Source organism: Mobula birostris, chromosome 28, assembly GCF_030028105.1.
Source record: "Mobula birostris isolate sMobBir1 chromosome 28, sMobBir1.hap1, whole genome shotgun sequence".
Taxonomy (NCBI): domain Eukaryota; kingdom Metazoa; phylum Chordata; class Chondrichthyes; order Myliobatiformes; family Myliobatidae; genus Mobula; species Mobula birostris.
The window spans coordinates 2,695,365-2,710,581 of NC_092397.1; the positions used below are offsets into that span (position 1 = coordinate 2,695,365).

Below are 15,217 nucleotides of genomic sequence, written 5' to 3' on the forward strand. Positions count from 1 at the left end.
TCTGTTCTTACTTTAAATAGATTGTGTGTGCCTTATCGTGATTTTAGATTAAGATCAGACTGCACTTTATGAGTAATTAATGCAGAAAGCCAAGTTATTGCAAAGGGTTGACAACTTTTTCTTGCAACTGTAACATCCGGGAATCTCATTCTTCTCCACAGAACCTCCTTTCTGTTTCCTTCACTAATGAATCCACTATCTCCACAGCTCGCATCCCTTCTGAATGAAAGTCAGTCAGTGCCAGAGGCCTGGCTGCTGGGACTTTTCTCTGGTAGGTCATTCCCCCAGCCCAACAGTATTCAAAGTGGTATACCTGTTGTTGAGGGGGATGGCCACAGGGGTAATCTGCACTGGCTCCTTAATTCTTTAATCCTTGGGTGTAACTCCCTCTGTATGTGTCCTATCGACCACCCCCTCAGCCTCCCGGATGATCCGGAGTTCATCCGGTTCCAGCTCCAACTCCGTAACGTGGAGCGCTAGAAGCTGCAGCTGGACACCCTTCTCGCAGTCGTAGTCGGCAGGGACACTGGAAGTCTGCTGCCTTCCCTCATCCTGCGAGAGCAGCGTTCCACTATCCTGCCTGGCGTCTCTGCCTCCCTCCCGTCACCGTCCGGTTCCCGTGGTGACCGCGTCCTCACCTGCACGTCGATGGAGGTGATGTCCTCCACCACCCGCTTCATCACGGCCCGCACGTTGCGTGGTTCAATGGTGTTGATCCAGTCGCGCGTCTCCACGCTCTTGCGCAGCATCTGCGAGACGTTCAGCCCCTGCACCTTCACGTAGTGGTTTAGGAGCCGCTGCGCCGACTCGCGGGCATCCGCGCACAGCACCGTCACCGGCGTCACCGGCGAATGGTCCTGTGTGGAGCGGACAACACAGCCAAACACAGAGTGAGGCTCCTAACACATACTCTACCTCCGCTCCGTCCCATCACACACACTCCCTCCGCTCCGTCCCATCACACACACACTATCTCCGCACCGTCCCATCACACACACTCCCTCCGCTCCGTCCCATCACACACACTCCCTCCGCTCCGTCCCATCACACACACTATCTCCGCACCGTCCCATCACACACACTCCCTCCGCTCCGTCCCATCACACACACTCCCTCCGCACCGTCCCATCACTCACACTCCCTCCGCACTGTCCCATCACTCACACTCCCTCCGCTCCGTCCCATCACACACACTCCCTCCACACCGTCCCATCACTCACACTCCCTCCGCACTGTCCCAACACACACACACACTCCCTCCGCACCATCCCAACACACGCTCCTAGAGTCAGACACAGAGTGAGGCTCCCAACACATACTCTACCTCTGCACCATCCCATCACACACTCCTTCCACATCGTCCCATCACACACACTCTACCTCTGCACTGTCCCATCACACACACTCCCTCCGCTCCGTCCCATCACACATACTCCCTCCGCTCCGTCCCATCACACATACTCCCTCCGCTCCGTCCCATCACACACACTCCCTCCACACTGTCCCATCACACACTCCCGGGGTCAGACACAGAGTGAAGCTCCCTCCACACTGTCCCATCACACACTCCTGGGGTCAGACACTGAGTGAAGCTCCCTCCGCACCGTCCCATCACACACTCCCAGGGTCAGACACAGTGATGCTCCCTCTACACCGTCCCATCACACACTCCCGGGGTCAGACACAGAGTGAAGCTCCCTCCGCACCGTCCCATCACACACTCCCGGGGTCAGACACAGAGTGAAGCTCCCTCCGCACCGTCCCATCACACACTCCCTGGGTCAGACACAGAGTGAATCTGTGAATCTCCCTCTGCACCGTCCCATCACACACTCCCGGGGTCAGGCACAGAGTGAAGCTCCCTCTACGCTGCCCCATCTGAGAAAGGTGGGGGGGGGGGGGATGGGCATCACTGACCTGGCCGAGGAACTGCTCGTCGGTCAGCGTGAGGATGTAGCTGACAGTGGACGTCTCGTAGTCGAGGCAGAGGCGGCTGAGCAGGAGCAGCAGCCCAGGCGGAGTTGAGCTCTTCTCGCCGGTCGTCTCGCAGAACTGCCGCGCAGTCTGGCACACATGTCTGATGAAGGCGACAATGAGACCCTCACGCACACCCTGGCTACAGAACTCCCCCTGCAGAGATATCGAGAGACAGAGCCGTCACCCCCATCTCCCTGAACATCCAAATTCCCAGAAGATCGAAAGACAGAGCCGTCACCCCCCATCTCCCTGAAACTCCAAATTCCCAGATCGAGAGACAGGGCCGTCACCCCCCCATCTCCCTGAACCTCCAAATTCCCAGATCGAGAGACAGGGAAGACACCCCCATCTCCCTGAATGTCCAAATTCCCAGAAGATCAAGAAATAGAGCCGTCATCCTCCATCTTCCTGAACCTCTGAATTCCCAGCAGTTTCCCAAACCTTCCCGGTACTGCCTTCTTCCAGCACCCTCCAAGTCTCAGCAGAGGCTATAAGCCAGTAGGCAAGCCAGGGCAGTATGATATGGAGAGTGAGCTGTTGTCCACGCAGCAGGCTCCCCCTCTCCACACAGCTGATGAATGCAAAGGAACGGCAGAGACCGACGCAGTTTGGCACCGGCAGTGTCGCAGGAGTTGCCCATCGGCATTGAACTCAACGTAGGACTGTCTTAGGGACCCCGGCTCCAGATTTTTCCCTCGGGGTTCACTCCCAAAGCCTTCCCCGTGGGTGGGTATAGCCACAAGGCAGCGGAGGTTTGAGATCAGAGTTTTCCTTCTCCAAGGTGAGCTGCCAACCGCGGCTGACAAGCCCCGTCTGCCCAAAGCGACTGGTTTCTAAGATGCCAGGAACCTGCCTTTGCCCTTCTCCTGTCAGTAGAAACTGTTCCGCCGGGCTTGGTGGCTAAGCCACATGTGAAGGTCAGGAGCTGGACTTGGTTGTCAAAGTCTATTTGAGACGCTCAGGGTATTTAATAGGCAACATAGAAACACAGAAAACCTACAGCACAATACAGGCCCTTCGGCCCACAATGATGTGCTGAACATGTACTTACTTTAGAAATTACTGAGGTGACCCATAGCCCTCTATTTTTCTGAGCTCCATGTACCTGTCCAGGAGTCTCTTAAAAGACCCTATTGTATCCCCCTCCACCACCATCGCCGGCAGCCCATTCCACGCACTCACCTCTCTGCATAAAAAACTTACCCCTGTACCTACTTCCAACCACCTTAAACCTGTGTCCTCTTGTGGCAGCCATTTCAGCCCTGGGAAAAAGCCTCTGACTATCCACACGATCAATGCCTCTCATCATCACAGTAGGAGCTTATCAGACCATAGGACAATGGAGAACAATTAAGCCATTCGGCCCATCGAATCTGCTCCAGCATTCCGTCATGGCTGATCTCTCACCCTTCTCAACCTCAGTCTCCTGCCTTCTCCCTGACGCCCTGACTAATCAGGAACCCACAAGCCCCTGCTTTAAATATACCCATTGCCCCTGTGGCAATGAATTCCACAAATTCACCACCCTCTGGCGAAGGAAACTCACCCTCGTTGCCATTCTAAAAGGGCACCCCCCTCTATTCTGAAGCCGTGCCCTCTTGTCTTAGACTCCCCCACCAAAAGAAACATCCCCCCCCCCCCACACTCAGTCTACCTAGACTTTTCACTATTCAATAGGTTTCAGCTAGATCCCCCCTCATTCTTCGAAGCTCCAGTGAGTCAAGGCCCAGGGCCATCAATCACTCCTCATAGGTTAACCCTTTCATTCCCAGTATCATTCTCAGGCACCCTCTCCAATGTCAGCACGACCTTTCTTATATAAGGGGCCCAAAGCCCCTCACCATATTCGAAGGACGTTTGGGTTAGGGAGGGTCAGACAAACAGGGAGCAGTGGGAAACGGGGGTTTAGCGGCTGGGATGTCGGCGTGAAGCTCCTCCGCAGCACTCTCACCTTGAAGAAGGGCTTATCGGAGAAGGTGATGTCCTTGGCAATGAAAAGGTGGACGGAGGCGAGCACTGACTTGACCTGGTTCAGCAGGGAGGCAGACAGGGTGGCGAGCAGCTCCGACAGGCCGGGTCCGTCCTTGCCCAGAACGCGGGGCGCGGCCAGCGACTGGCGCACGTCGGTCAACGAGTCGGCCAGGAAGCCGCGCAGGGCCTCCAGGTACTGGCCAAGGCGCCCGCGGGCAGCGCGCGCCACGATCTCCGCTCCCTCGGCCCCCAGCCCTGAGCCGGGCAGCAGCCTCTCGACCGCCTGGAGTCGGCGGTGGATGCGGTCCAAGCCCCGGACCAGCAGCGAGTTGTCCGCCACGCCTCTCTCGGCCGCCACGCGCCCCTCCACCAGCGAGAAGTAGCGGCCCATCAGCTGGCGGACGAAAGCCTGGAGCTTGGCGTTGGCCATGGGGGCCACGTCACTGCCGGCCGCGGCTGGCCGCCGGACGAAAAGCTCCTGGTAGGAGGCGATGAGCAGGCAGGTGTCGCTGACGAAGCCGTGGCAGCCGGCGTCCACGAATTCCAGGAAGTCGGCGGCGGGGGGCGAGGTGCTGCCAGCGCCGGATTCCAGACCCCGCAGTTGCCCCTCCAGCCGGCTGCGGGCGTGCGACAGGAACTCGTCGCAGAGGGACTCCGCCGGCTCCCCCAGGCGCAGCAGCAGGTCCACGCACTCGGCCAGCTGTTGGGCGCTCGAGCCGCCCTCCCTAGGGTGGGGGACAGCGGTCAGTCGTCAGCCGGACAGAGGGGAGAGGTTGGTGGCGCGCGGGGGACGGGGGAGAGCGCGACAGGTGGAGGGGCCGAGGGAGTACGTGGAGGACGGAGGGAGAGGTGCTGAGGGACTAGGGGAGGGAGGGAGCGAGGAAGCAATGAACTGCTCCCCCAGCAAGTCCACCACACTACTTGCCACAGGGAAGGTTCCGTACTGAAGGCCATTCAGCCCTTTGGGGCGTGCTGGCTCCCCCATAACCAAGCAACACAAACCCTTTCCCAGTCGAATGACAACTATTGAGTCACTGAATGGGACGGGGCACGAAGATGCCCTTCGGCCCACTTGCCCGTGCTGACCCTTTTGACTGTGAGAGAAACCCTGCCTCAGATCCTCGCCCCTTAAACCTCCTTGCTCTCTCCTGCCAGAGGGAGAAGTCTCTGACTGTCCGCCAGAAATAGGCCATTCGGCCCATCGAGTCTGCTCCACCATTTCATCATGACTCATTTATTGCCCCTCCCAACCCCATTCTCCTGCCTTCCTGCTCCAGATTTCTCCCCCCCCCACAAACGAGGTTCACTCCCAAAGCCTTTCCCACTAGTGGGTATAGCCACAAGGCAGCGGAGGTTTGAGATCTGGGGTTTTCCTTCTCCTCGATGAGCTGCAAACAATGGCTGATGTGTCCCATCTGCCTGAAAGGTCTTAAAGCCCTGCCAACCCGCTTTTGCCCCGTCTCCCGTTGGCGCAAACGGTTCCGCCAGGCTCGCTAACCAAGTCAGGAGCAGGACCTGGTTGTCAGAGGCTACTTGGGACAAACGCCATTGGGGGCATTTGAAAGGATGTGGGAGCTTTTAAGACCATGAGACACAGGAGCAGAATTAGGCTGTTCGGCCCATCGAGTCTGCTCCGCCATTCCATCATGGCTGATTTAGTTTCTCTCTCAACCCCATTCTCCTGCCTTCTCCCCCGTAACCCTTGACGCCCTGACTAATCAAGAACTCATCAACTTCCGCCCTCACGTGGCAATGACTTCCACAATGCATAGATGGGAGAGGTCTGGGTGCGGGTCGGTGGGTCTAGGCATGGACTAGATGGGCTGAAGGGCCTGTTTCTGTGCTGCGGACTCTAGGAGTGGGAGGGGGCAGGAGACGTGACGAGCCGGCGCTCCTGCACCTGAACTGGACGCGGAGCCTGTGGGCGAGGTCAGCCATGATCTTGCTGCAGTCGTCGTGGATGCCCTGGAAAGAGGGCATCAGCTGGTACTGCAGCAGGACGGAGCGCGCCTTGGTGTAGTAGCGCACCGCCTGCCCGTACGCCTCCAGCTCCACGCACTTCTTCAGCCGGGCAGGCAGCTCGAACAGGAACTGCAGCTTGCGCAGGAGAGCATGCACGCCTGGAAGACAAGACAACGGGGGAACCATCACTGAGCTGCTCGGCCCAACCGGTCCATACCAAACAATGTTCCAATTCACATCGGGCTCTAACACCTACCAAAACCACCCTCCCCTTCCCAATTCCCATCAGCTTGTAGTCCTTTCCCCCAAAGCCCATACCTCTCTCCCTGTAACTGTCACATAATTCCCATCTCTCCGATCCAACTGTCCCACAGTTCCTCCCATCTCTTCAACCCAACTGTCCAAATTCCCAACGTTTTCCAAAACCTTGCTGTCACACCCCAATTTCTCCTCCTCCCAATTCCCAGCATCTTGTAAAACTTTCTCCAGTCCAGCCCTCTCTTCCTCTAACTGTCCCACACTTCCCCACCGTCTCTCCAACCCAACCATCCCAATTCCCAGTATTCTCCAAAACCTTCCTGTCACACCCCAATTTCCCCTCCTCCCGATTCCCAGCATCTTGTAAAACTTTCTCCAGTCCAGCCCTCTCTTCCTCTAACTGTCCCACACTTCCCCACCGTCTCTCCAACCCAACCATCCCATTTCCCAAGGGATTCCAAAACTTCACTGGCACTCCCCTCTTCCTGCACCTCCCCAACTCTCAGCATCCCCTTTCTCCTCGTAATGGCCCCACAGTTCCCAACCATCTCTCCAACCCAACTGTCCTAATTCCCCAGGGTTTCAAAACCTTTCCATCACACCCCCACTTCCTCCAACTCTCCCCGCCACCAAATTTGCACTACTTGCGATCTTTTGCAAACCCACACTGTCCTCCCCAAAACCATCCCCGATCCCCGTTCTCCCTGATCCTCCAGAAACCAACCGTCCCAATTCCCATCAGTTCATCAATAACTTTCCCCAGGACAAAGATCTTGGTCTGAAATATCGACTGCTTATTCATTAGCATAAACGCTGTTTGGCCTGCTGCGTTCCTCCAGCATTTTGTGAGAGTTGCTCTGGGTTTTCAGCTTCGCAGAATCCTTTGTGTTTATGGCATATAAACCTACACTAAGATCAATCTAACCCTTCCCTCTCACATAGTCCTCCATTATTCTTTCATCCACGTGTCTGTTCAATGTCCCTGAAGTATCTGACTCGACTACTACCCCTGGCTGATTCCAGCTTCTTCCTCCCTTCCTTTCCAGTCCAGATGAAGGGTCTCAGCCTGAATTGTTGACTGTTTATTCCTTTCCAGAGATGCTGCCGACCCTGCTGAGTTCCTCCAGCATTTTGTATGTTCTCTGGATTCCCAGCATCTGCTGAACCTCCTGCATTAGTGGACCACCCCTCCCTCCCGACACCACAGCTTCCCTCCTCTCCCCGAGCACCTGAGAGCTTGGTGATTTGCTGGTGTTGGTCCTGCAGAGTGTGACTGATACGGGCACTGAACTCCGTGATGGCCGACATGTTGGTGGCCAGGCAGTCCATCTCGTCTTCCATTTTCCTGAAGTCGTTCTTCATCTTCCTGATAGTGTCTGTGGGGAGGGGGGGGGAATAGGAGGAGGCAAGAGGGCAACGACATTGGCCTACTGATCAGAAGAACGCACGACCCCCCCCCTTGCCCATAATCACCCAGGGGGAACTGGCGGGAAATGGTGGAGCCCAACTCCCTACACGATCGTGGAACTAGAAATGACCAGTCAGAACATTTGACCCAACTGGTCCGATGGTCATACCTCCAACCTGATGGCACGAACATCGATCTCCCCAACTTCCAGTAATCTCTCTCCTTTCGCCCCTTCTCTCTTTTCCCATTCCTCATTCTGGCTCCCCTCTTATTCCTTCTCCTCACCTCCCTCTGGTTCCCCTCCTCCTTCCCTTTCTCCAAAGGTCCATTCTCCTCTCCTACCAGATTTCTCCTTCTTCAACCCTTTGTTTTCTACCTTTCACCTCCCAGATTCTTCATCTCCCCCCCTCATCTGGTCTCCCCCACCCACCCACCTTCCCCCTCACCTGGTCTCACCCATCACCTCCCAGTCTCTCACTTCATCTCCCCTCTCCCCCACCCACCCACCTGGTCTCACCTGTCACCCCCCAGTGTCTCACTTCATCCCCCCCTCCCCCACCCACCTTCTCCCTCACCTGGTCTCACCCATCACCTCCCAGTGTCTCACTTCATCCCCCCTCTCCCCCACCCACCCACCCACCTTCCCCCTCACCTGGTCTCACCTATGACCTCTCAGTGCCTCACTTCATTCCCCCATCTCCCCCACCCACCCACCTTCCCCCTCACCTGGTCTCACCCATCACCTCCCAGTGTCTCACTTCATCCCTCCTCTCCCCCACCCACCCACCTTCCCCCTCACCTGGTCTCACCCATCACCTCCCAGTGTCTCACTTCATCCCCCCTCTCCCCCACCCACCCACCCACCTTCCCCCTCACCTGGTCTCACCCATCACCTCCCAGTGTCTCACTTCATCCCCCCTCTCCCCCACCCACCCACCTTCCCCCTCACCTGGTCTCACCCATCACCTCCCAGTGTCTCACTTCATCCCCCCTCTCCCTCACCCACCCACCTTCCCCCTCACCTGGCGTCACCTGTCACCTGCCAGCTTGTCCTCCTTCCCTTTCCCCCACCTTTTTATTCTGGCTTCTTCCCCCTTTCTTTCCGGTCGTGATGAGGGAACTCAGCCAGAAATGCCCACTGTTTAATCATTTCCATAGATGCTGCCTGGCCTGCTGAATTTGCCTGGCATTTTGAGTGTGTTAGTCCAAATTATGCTGGTCTCCGCTCCCGGCTCTCGAAGCCGCCCTCTTTCACCCCAATCCCTCTGCTCGCTGTGGGTGCCATTCAAACCCATTCCCTGATCCTACACGATAAACCAGTCCACTATTCCATGGAGTACAGAGGAAATTTACAAGGATGTTGCTGGGTCTGGAGGACCCGAGTTTTAAGGAAAGGTTGAATGGGTTCGGATTGTATTCCCTGGAGCGTAGGAGACTGAGGGGAGATTTGATAGAGGTATACAACATTATGAGGGGTTTCGATAGGGTAAATGCAAGCGGGCTTTTTCCACTCAGGTTGGGTGGGACAACAACTTGAGATCAAGGGTTAAGGGTGAAAGATGAAAAGTTTCGGGGGAAACTTCTTCACTCAGAGGGTGATGAGAGTGTGGAATGAGCGGCCAGTGCAAATGGTGCACACAAACTTGATTTCAACGTTGGAGTGAAGTTTGGATAGGTACACGGATGGGAGACGAATAAAAGGGAGATTAGTTTTGTTGGATGCACATCGATACAGTGAAATGCGTCGTTTGCGTCAAATCAGGTCAATGAGGATTGCGCTGGGGGCAGCCCACAAGTGTCGCCATGCTTCCAGCGCCGACATAACACGCCCACCCCTCGCTGGCCCTAATCCATACCCCTTTGGAATATGTGAGGAAACCCACGCGGTCACGGGGCATCCCTCAGACATGACCCTATCTGTGCGAGGAGAGAATCTGTCACTCGCTGTCCGTCCCTCAGAAATGACCCTATCTGTGCAAAGAGAGTATCGCTCACTCGCTGTCCGTCCCTCAGAAATGACCCTACTTGTGCGAGGAGAGTTATCTGTCACTCGCTGTCCGTCCCTCAGAAATGACCCTACCTGTGCAAGGGGAGTATCTGTCACTCCCTGTCCGTTCCTCAGACAGGACCCTACCTGTGTGAGGGGAGTACCGCTCGCTCGCTGTCCGCCCCTACCTGTGGCCGATATGAACTTGTTGTAGTTCTCGTAGACCAGCGTCTGCATGTCGCTGTCGAGCGCCCGGATCTGCTTCACCATCTCGGTCTCGCTGTCCATCAGTTCTGCCAGCGTGCTCTCACTCCTCAGCTGGACAAGAGCAGAGAGAGCCAAGGGCAAGGATAGTGAGAGAGAGTCTCCTGTCGGGCTGCATCACTGTGTGGTACAGAAGCTGCAACACCTCACAGAGGACAGGAAAACTCTGAGAGGGTCACTGGGTCTCACTCCCCTCTGCTGGTGACATTTATCAGGGCTGTTGTATGCCAAGGGTCCCTACTACCCATCCCACAGTCTCTTTACCCACTATCGTCACGATGGTGGTACAGGAGCATCAGGACCAGGACTGCCAGACTGGGTAATGGCTCAGACCACGCAGACAGACCGCTCCCCACACCTCTGACCCCAAAGACAGTCACCCCACACCTCTGACCCCAAAGACAGACCCCCCAGCAACTCGGACCCCACAGACAGATCCCTCCCGGAGACAGTTCCCCCCTCCGCACCCCGGACCCCGCAGACAGTCACCCCCCCACTGCACCCCGGACCCCGCAGTGACCCCCCCCACACACACCCCGGACCCCGCAGACAGTGACCCCCCCCACACCCTGGACCCCGCAGACAGTGACCCCCCCCCCACACCCCGCAGACAGTGACCCCCCCCACACCCCGGACTCCGCAGACAGTGACCCCCCCACCCCGGACCCCGCAGACAGATTGCCCCCCCCACACCCCGAACCCCGCAGACAGGGACCCCGCAGACAGTGACCCCCCCCACACACCCCGCAGTGACCTCCCCACACACACCCCGGACCCCGCAGACAGTGACCCCCCCCACACCCCGGACCCCGCAGTGACCCCCCCACACACCCCGGACCCCGCAGACAGTGACCCCCCCCACACCCCGGACCCCGCAGACAGTGACCCCCCCCACCCCGGACCCCGCAGACAGTGACCCCCCCCACACACCCCGGACCCCGCAGACAGTGACCCCCCCCACACACCCCGGACCCCGCAGACAGTGACCCCCCCACACACCCCGGACCCCGCAGACAGTGACCCCCCCACACACCCCGGACCCCGCAGACAGTGACCCCACCCCCACCCCGGACACCGCAGACAGATTGCCCCCCCCACACCCCGGACCCCGCAGACAGTGACCCCCCCCCACCCCGGACCCCGCAGACAGATTGCCCCCCCCCACACCCCGAACCCCGCAGACAGGGACCCCGCAGACAGTGACCCCCCCCACACACCCCGGACCCCGCAGACAGTGACCCCCCCCCACACCCCGGACCCCGCAGACAGTGACCCCCCCCCACACCCCGGACCCCGCAGACAGTGACCCTCCCCCACCCCGGACCCCGCAGACAGATTGCCCCCCCCACACCCCGGACCCCTCAGACAGTGACCCCCCCCCACACCCCGGACCCCGCAGACAGTGACCCCCCCCACACCCCGGATCCCGCAGACAGTGACCCCCCCCACACACCCCGGACCCCGCAGACAGTGACCCCCCCCACACCCCGGACCCCGCAGACAGTGACCCCCCCCACCCCGGACCCCGCAGACAGATTGCCCCCCCCACACCCCGAACCCCGCAGACAGGGACCCCGCAGACAGTGACCCCCCCCACACACCCCGGACCCCGCAGACAGTGACCCCCCACACACACCCCGGACCCCGCAGTGACCTCCCCACACACACCCCGGACCCCGCAGACAGTGACCCCCCCCACACCCCGGACCCCGCAGTGACCCCCCCCCACACCCCGGACCCCGCAGACAGTCACCCCCCCCCACACCCCGGACCCCGCAGACAGTGACCCCCCCCCACACCCCGGACCCCGCAGACAGTGACCCCCCCCACACACCCCGGACCCCGCAGACAGTGACCCCCCCACACCCCGGACCCCGCAGACAGTGACCGCCCCCCACCCCGGACCCCGCAGACAGATTGCCCCCCCCACACCCCGGACCCTGCAGACAGTGACCCCCCCCCACCCCGGACCCCGCAGACAGATTGCCCCCCCCACACCCCGAACCCCGCAGACAGGGACCCCGCAGACAGTGACACCCCCCACACACCCCGGACCCCGCAGACAGTGACCCCCCCCACACCCCGGACCCCGCAGACAGTGACCCTCCCCCACCCCGGACCCCGCAGACAGATTGCCCCCCCCACACCCCGGACCCCGCAGACAGTGACCCCCCCCCCCACACCCCGGACCCCGCAGACAGTGACCCCCCCCCACACACCCCGGACCCCGCAGACAGTGACCCCCCCCACACCCCGGACCCCGCAGACAGTGACCCCCCCCACACCCCGGACCCCGCAGATTGCCCCCCCCACACCCCGAACCCCGCAGACAGGGACCCCGCAGACAGTGACCCCCCCCCACACACCCCGGACCCCGCAGACAGTGACCCCCCCCCACACACCCCGGACCCCGCAGTGACCCCCCCACACACACCCCGGACCCCGCAGACAGTGACCCCCCCCACACCCCGGACCCCGCAGACAGTGACCCCCCCCACACCCCGGACCCCGCAGACAGTGACCCCCCCCCACACCCCGGACCCCGCAGACAGTGACCCCCCCCCCACACCCCGGACCCCGCAGACAGATTGCCCCCCCCACACCCCGAACCCCGCAGACAGGGACCCCGCAGACAGTGACCCCCCCCCACACACACCCCGGACCCCGCAGACAGTGACCCCCCCCACACCCCGGACCCCGCAGACAGTGACCCCCCCCCCACACCCCGGACCCCGCAGACAGATTGCCCCCCCCACACCCCGAACCCCGCAGACAGGGACCCCGCAGACAGTGACCCCCCCCCACACACACCCCGGACCCCGCAGACAGTGACCCCCCCCACACCCCGGACCCCGCAGTGACCCCCCCACACACACCCCGGACCCCGCAGACAGATTGCCCCCCCCCACACCCCGGACCCCGCAGACAGTGACCCCCCCCACCCCGGACCCCGCAGACAGTGACCCCCCCCACACCCCGGACCCCGCAGACAGTGACCCCCCCCCACACCCCGGACCCCGCAGTGACCCCCCCCCCACACACCCCGGGCCCCGCAGACAGTGACCCCCCACACACACCCCGGGCCCCGCAGACAGTGACCCCCCCCCCCACACACCCCGGACCCCGCAGACAGTGACCCCCCACACACCCCGGACCCCGCAGACAGTGACCCCCCCCCCACACACCCCGGGCCCCGCAGACAGTGACCCCCCACACACACCCCGGACCCCGCAGACAGTGACCCCCCCCACACCCCGGACCCCGCAGTGACCTCCCCACCACACCCCGGACTCCGCAGACAGTGACCCCCCCCCACACCCCGGACCCCGCAGACAGTGACCCCCCCCCACACCCCGGACCCCGCAGACAGTGACCCCCCCCCACACCCCGGACCCCGCAGACAGTGACCCCCCCCCCACACCCCGGACCCCGCAGACAGTGACCCCCCCCCACACCCCGGACCCCGCAGACAGTGACCCCCCACACACACCCCGGACCCCGCAGTGACCCCCCCACACACACCCCGGACCCCGCAGACAGTGACCCCCCCACACCCCGGACCCCGCAGACAGTGACCCCCCCCCACACCCCGGACCCCGCAGACAGTGACCCCCCCCCACACCCCGGACCCCGCAGACAGTGACCCCCCCCCACACCCCGGACCCCGCAGACAGATTGCCCCCCCCACACCCCGAACCCCGCAGACAGGGACCCCGCAGACAGTGACCCCCCCCCACACACACCCCGGACCCCGCAGACAGTGACCCCCCCCACACCCCGGACCCCGCAGACAGTGACCCCCCCCCCACACCCCGGACCCCGCAGACAGATTGCCCCCCCCACACCCCGAACCCCGCAGACAGGGACCCCGCAGACAGTGACCCCCCCCCACACACACCCCGGACCCCGCAGACAGTGACCCCCCCCACACCCCGGACCCCGCAGTGACCCCCCCACACACACCCCGGACCCCGCAGACAGATTGCCCCCCCCCACACCCCGGACCCCGCAGACAGTGACCCCCCCCACCCCGGACCCCGCAGACAGTGACCCCCCCCACACCCCGGACCCCGCAGACAGTGACCCCCCCCCACACCCCGGACCCCGCAGTGACCCCCCCCCCACACACCCCGGGCCCCGCAGACAGTGACCCCCCACACACACCCCGGGCCCCGCAGACAGTGACCCCCCCCCCACACACCCCGGACCCCGCAGACAGTGACCCCCCACACACCCCGGACCCCGCAGACAGTGACCCCACCCCCACCCCGGACCCCGCAGTGACCTCCCCACACACACCCCGGACCCCGCAGACAGTGACCCCCCCCCCACACACCCCGGACCCCGCAGACAGTGACCCCCCCCCACACACCCCGGGCCCCGCAGACAGTGACCCCCCACACACACCCCGGACCCCGCAGACAGTGACCCCCCCCACACCCCGGACCCCGCAGTGACCTCCCCACCACACCCCGGACTCCGCAGACAGTGACCCCCCCCCACACCCCGGACCCCGCAGACAGTGACCCCCCCCCACACCCCGGACCCCGCAGACAGTGACCCCCCCCCACACCCCGGACCCCGCAGACAGTGACCCCCCCCCCACACCCCGGACCCCGCAGACAGTGACCCCCCCCCACACCCCGGACCCCGCAGACAGTGACCCCCCACACACACCCCGGACCCCGCAGACAGTGACCCCCCCCCACAGACAGTTCCCCTGCCCACCCAATTACTCGACCGCACCTTGTTCAGGTAAACCTCGGGATCAAAGTGGGCACCGTCGATGTCGGCGGGGTCCAGCGGGTCCCGGGAGCTCGGCTGCCGCCCGCCTCCCTCACTCAGCCCGTAGTAAAGCTTCAGCATCCCGTGGGCGCGTCGCTTCCTCCCCTCGGGCTCGGGCTCCGGCTCGGCCGCCGCCATCGGCCCGGAACTGGGACACGGCTGGGACAATAAAGTTGCAGCGAAAGAGAAGTTCGGAACAATAAAGTTATATTGAGAGAGAAGGTCAGGGACAATAAAGTTACAGCGAAAGAGAAGGTCGGGAACAATAAAGTTATATTGAGAGAGAAGGTCAGGGACAATAACAAACAAGAGAGATTCTGCAGATGCAGGAAGCCCAGAGTAAAACACACAAAATTCCCTCCAGGCTCGATAAAAAGCTCAGAGACCTGGGCCTTGATGCTGCCTTGTGCAGCTGAATCCTGGACTTCCTGTCAGATTGCTGGCAGGTGGTAAGAGTGGGCTCCCTCACCTCTGACCCTCAAACCAGGAGCCCATCAGGGATGTGTACTAAGCCCCCTCCTTTACTCCCTGTAGACCCATGACTGTGTCGCCACCCACAGCTCCAATCTGCTAATTAAATTTGCTGACAACACTACATTGATTGG

The 15,217-nt window shown here is 61.5% G+C and overlaps 1 protein-coding gene across 1 annotated transcript in view; it reads right to left on the bottom strand.

Moving 5' to 3' along the window:
- vps51 (VPS51 subunit of GARP complex) overlaps positions 1 to 14,769 on the bottom strand; it is a 29,077-nt gene extending 14,308 nt beyond the window's left edge. The window contains exons 1-7 of the mRNA XM_072245770.1: positions 14,574 to 14,769; positions 9,752 to 9,881; positions 7,398 to 7,544; positions 5,849 to 6,068; positions 3,929 to 4,673; positions 1,918 to 2,130; positions 639 to 857 (exon numbers count right to left, since the gene is read on the bottom strand). Of these exons, the coding sequence (XP_072101871.1) occupies positions 639 to 857; positions 1,918 to 2,130; positions 3,929 to 4,673; positions 5,849 to 6,068; positions 7,398 to 7,544; positions 9,752 to 9,881; positions 14,574 to 14,750 (1,851 nt within the window). The 5' untranslated portion in view covers positions 14,751 to 14,769. The remainder of the gene's footprint in view (positions 1 to 638; positions 858 to 1,917; positions 2,131 to 3,928; positions 4,674 to 5,848; positions 6,069 to 7,397; positions 7,545 to 9,751; positions 9,882 to 14,573) is intronic.
- Positions 14,770 to 15,217: the final 448 nt, after the last annotated feature.